This window comes from Vigna unguiculata, chromosome 3, assembly GCF_037176805.1.
Source record: "Vigna unguiculata cultivar grain cowpea cultivar isolate G323 ecotype 2 chromosome 3, ASM3717680v1, whole genome shotgun sequence".
Taxonomy (NCBI): Eukaryota; Viridiplantae; Streptophyta; class Magnoliopsida; order Fabales; family Fabaceae; genus Vigna; species Vigna unguiculata.
The window spans coordinates 4,427,615-4,432,189 of NC_140794.1; the positions used below are offsets into that span (position 1 = coordinate 4,427,615).

Below are 4,575 nucleotides of genomic sequence, written 5' to 3' on the forward strand. Positions count from 1 at the left end.
GTCGACATAAACATACCAACAAATATATCTTTCAATAATTACCAAAACGAATATATCCATCAAAAAGTTCAATCATATAATTATTTGCATACACATTCCACACATAAAAATTTAATGCAATGCAGCTTGTCCATATATCTAGACCCAACTAATCTGCATATCATAATTTCAGACATATCCACATACAGAACAAGCATATCAATTAATTGCATTACATATTAATTGTAAGCCTAAACTCTCAATGAAATGCATATAACAAGAATGTTTAAATGTATGAAATCCACATTATCCCAAAATATATATAAAAAAAACAAACAAACATCAGTTTAGAAGGTTTAAGTTCAAAGTTATGACAACAAAGTTTTACATATCAAATACTCTAATAATGTGCATAAGAGGATTGTGCCTGATCGGGATCTTCATCCTTCTAATCATTTTGTTGTTGTTTAGAGTGTGCCTCTTGATGGATTTCTGGATTTTGCAGGTTGGTATTGGATTGTTGCTGCTGAAGGAGAAGTCGGGCATCAGGAGGGACGAATTGCATAACTAGTGATCGAAGGGATTGAAACTCACGAGTCAATTGCTCATTTTCCTTCTTAAGTGCTAAAATTTCTTGTCTAAGTTGGGTAAGGTACTCACAATTGCAAGAGGAAGTCAGTGGTTGTTGCTTCAATTGCTCATTTTCCTTCTTAAGTGCTAAAATTTGTTGTCTAAGTTGGGTAAGGTCCTCATAATTGCAAGAGAAAGTCAGTTGTTGTTGCTTCAATTGCTCATTTTCCTTCTTAAGTGCCAAAATTTGTTGTCTAAGTTGGGTAAGGTCCTCATAATTGCAAGAGGAAGTCAGTTGTTGCTGCTTCAATTGCTCATTTTCCTTCTTAAGTGCCAAATTTTGTTGTCTAAGTTGGGTAAGGTCCTCATTATTGCAAGAGGAAGTCAGTCGTTGTTGCTTGAGGCTATCATTTGCACATGTATAATTTGCAGCAAGTTGTTTAATCACGTAAGGTTTTACTTTCCTTTTTCTATCAACAACATTTCCACATGTATAATTTGCAGCAAGTTGTTTAATCTCGTAAGGTCTTTCTTTCCTTTTTCTATCAACACCCTCAACCCGACTGCAATTATCATCTTCATGTAAATCAACACGTGGCATTTCTTCACCGTGATCTATCCAAATCCAGTAATTTGGTTTGAACCCATGTTTATAAAGGTGGACTTTAACAACCTCATCTTTTAAAATCTTTGTTAAGTCGCATTTTATGCATGGACATCTAATCCCTCCATCAGGTTCATAATATTTGTATTGTCGAGCTATTTGGATAAACTCTTCAACTCCTTTTACAAAAGACTCCTTCAAACCTCTTCTACCACTATAATTACGATCATACACCCAAGCACGATTGGAAGGAACATCACCCATGTCCTGAAATAGTGAACAAAACATGATCAACTAAGTGAATTTTTTGTTGTATATAAGAACTAATGTCTTCCTATTTCTTATTGTAAAAATTAAGGCATACAAAGCCTTAATAAACATATAAAAATTTTCGCAAACCTATGCTAGTAAGACATAGTTCACAAAAATAAAAACACATCACAGAAGAACTAGAGCTCAAAACAAAAAGAAATTCAAGCCAATGGAGAAATGGGTCATTTATTTATAAGATACAAAAAGACAAGTATGAAATAAGGTATGCTTTTTCTATGCACATTAAGGGAAAATTTGACATGCATAAGCAACAAAAATTTGATCATCATCAACACATAATTAATCAAACAAATAGAGGAAAGTCATAACTAATGTTTCTTTTATGCACACATACGTGGAATCTAACCATTAATCACACAGAAAGATGTATATATGAACGGGAGGAATAAAATATGAAAAAAATTACATTTATCAGTCAGAGAGAGATAAAACTGATTGAAAAACCAACGAATCATTTTACTGGTATGTGTATTTACTCTGATAAGGGGAGTCTCCTGTTTGTTCTGTGTGTTTACTCTGTTTATTGTATAATTTTTATTCCTTTCAGCCTTGTTTACTCAGTTCAAGTTGCAGTTCTGTAATGAAAAGAAATATTTCACTGTGCTAATTGTGGACAGCAATAGTGACAAGCCCTTCTTCTCTAGTCATGCTGCATAAGCACCAGTGCCAATTTGTAGCATAGCATCTATTACAAGTTCATAAGATTTTTTTCTTCAGGATTGTTCTATATGCACAGATTTTGTGTGGGCAAGTGTAAGTTTGCAATGTATTTGTTAAGCCTAATGGAACTGAATTGTTTTTCTATTACTTTGAATTACTCTTTGATCTCTCACAAGGTGGGCGTCACTAACTGAAAAAAAAGTTGGGTTTCTAAGCTTTGTAAGTTGTCATCTCTACTAATTTCATTTGGTAGAAGCTTAAACACTAATTAGTAACTTCCAACACCCTGAAAATAGGAGTTGCAGAAAATATCCAAACTGAAAACAACATAGCAATATAGACACAGACATACCAGTAAATAGTTTAAAAGACCTGGGAAGTGTTCTTCCTTCAGTGGTCAATGCCTTGCCACAAATTTCAAGGTCAGTGTCAACAGCAGGAAATCTGCAAAAGCAGAAAACAAATGACCCATACAATCTTGACTACCAAATCATGGAATATCACCCAAAAAGAAGATGCTGAAACCAGAAGACTCAGATTATGACAACAAAATACAATGAAACAAATTGTTATGCGGGTACCCAAAACTTTACTAAATCACTATCTTTTAATAAAATTTAAGGAGTCCTATGATGCTTTGACATAGATTAGCGTAGAATAAGTGTAATGAAGTTGTATTTTGTTCTCAGAATTGTATTTTATGTATGAAGTTGCACTAAATCCAACTTCAGCACCCAGACAAAGACATTTGGTGCCAATTGCAGCTGAAAGCTCCCCAGTAATTCACCATCTGGGTCTAAAACCTTACATATGGAGTGCTTTTCCCATACTTTTTTTTAGATCACTAATTAAAGTTCAACCATTGCAGGTCATTTCTGGAATTTGACAAGACCCATCCCACCCTTTGTAAATAAACACCAGAGGCTCAAACACACTGAAGGGTGTCAACTATGCACCTGGATCAGCTGGGATTCGCTATGAGACAGACACACATCTTTACTTTTCGTTGTTATAATTTAAGAGGGTTTGTATTATAATTCAAAGCAAGCTAATGCCACTAAACAAGTGCTATACTACGCAGGGTAGCAATTTCAATTTGGAAAGGCAGATCAGAAATCACGTAAACATATATAACAGAATTGCTATCAGACTTAAAGGTTTTGAGAACGCTCGAGAATACCTTAACAAGTGCTTGTATTACGTGCAAGAACGATTACATATATATAATTACTTCCCTCCCCAATTTTACCCAACAAGCCGCATCTTCAACTCTGGACAACATGCACAAAATCTTAAGATGGAGTTATTTACCTAGCACAACACTCCGTACAGCGAAAACGAATGTTTTCACTCCTTTCCTTTGCCAAGACTGAATGAGAGAGCTCTTGGAACCTTAGAACGACACGACCTTATATGAGAAAAAAGTCAATGCTCTCAGAGATTTGACTGTTCAATAACAAACGGGCATTTTAGGGTTCTTTGATGAAGATGCGCAAATGTTAATGAAAAAAGGTGCAAACCTCGACACTCAGAAACACGTCCTCATTCTTGCAAGTGAAGAAACGCTCAAGGTATTGCAACGTTCACCGGCTACGACAACCAACCATGGACCAATGCTGCAACAATGACAGCGACGGACGCGAGAACAACGACTCCCACGAACTAATTCCGGTCACAACACTTAGGTTTCGTATTCAATTTGAAGAACACCGCGGCAGTAGCAGCTCCCCCAGTTAGGTTAGTGCAGTCTCCACCATCACAGTACAAGCTCCCCCATTCGGTGTGGTTTCGTATTCAACTTAATTCTATTACATAGTAATCATATTAAATTATATTTTATTTCAGAATAATAAAATATATCTGCTTTTAGTATACAAAATAAATATTTTTTAATTAAAAAAATTAATTTATGTATAAAAAGTCTAATTCGGTCTTTCTGAATTTTTTTATCCAAACTCCGTCGTCAAGAGTCTAACATGTTTGTATTTAGTTATTTGCATTTTGTGAGTCAAGAAAGTGAGTAGAAATTGAGCTTCTTTGAAAGAGGTAGAAGATCAGATGAGAAAGACATATGTTATATTAGTGTTTGATTATGCGTTACAATTGAATAAATTTAAGTTATAATTAGTTGCTTTTCTTTAAACTAAATTTTGTTACTTTTAAATTGATTTTAGAAGTCAAATATGCACTTGTGTTAGAAAATCAATTTTATACGACTCTGATACAAAACCAAGCATATGTAATTTACTATGTAATTTACAAATTCGTTGCTTTGCGTCCAGCGTGAGAGTTGATGTGATCAGGTATTTGGTGGTTACCGGTGGAGTTGATGTATTTGGTCGAGTTTAAGTTTAACATCGGTTAGAAATAGAAAATAAAATATTGTTCCAACGACAAAGACTTATAAATTTATTATTTTCATAAATTTA

At 34.4% G+C, this 4,575-nt stretch overlaps 1 protein-coding gene across 3 annotated transcripts; it reads right to left on the reverse strand.

Moving 5' to 3' along the window:
- Positions 1-270: 270 nt before the first annotated feature.
- LOC114176316 (uncharacterized) lies at positions 271-3,945 on the reverse strand. Of its 3 annotated transcripts, none has more exons than XM_028061318.2 (4): positions 3,667-3,945; positions 3,458-3,538; positions 2,499-2,590; positions 271-1,420 (listed from the first exon to the last, which is right to left on the reverse strand). In XM_028061318.2, exon 4 carries the CDS (start codon positions 1,415-1,417, stop codon positions 428-430), a length of 990 nt encoding a protein of 329 aa, XP_027917119.1. In that variant the 5' UTR covers positions 1,418-1,420; positions 2,499-2,590; positions 3,458-3,538; positions 3,667-3,945; the 3' UTR covers positions 271-427. The 3 variants fall into 3 exon arrangements, with proteins under 3 accessions (XP_027917119.1, XP_027917117.1, XP_027917118.1); XM_028061316.2 differs by having other exon boundaries at positions 3,458-3,554; XM_028061317.2 differs by having other exon boundaries at positions 3,458-3,592.
- Between the last annotated feature and the right edge of the window lie 630 nt (positions 3,946-4,575).

Coding starts and splice junctions, on each gene's coding strand:
- LOC114176316 (XM_028061318.2), bottom strand. CDS start 1,417: ATGGGTGATGTTCCTTCCAATCGTGCTTGGGTGTATGATCGTAATTAT.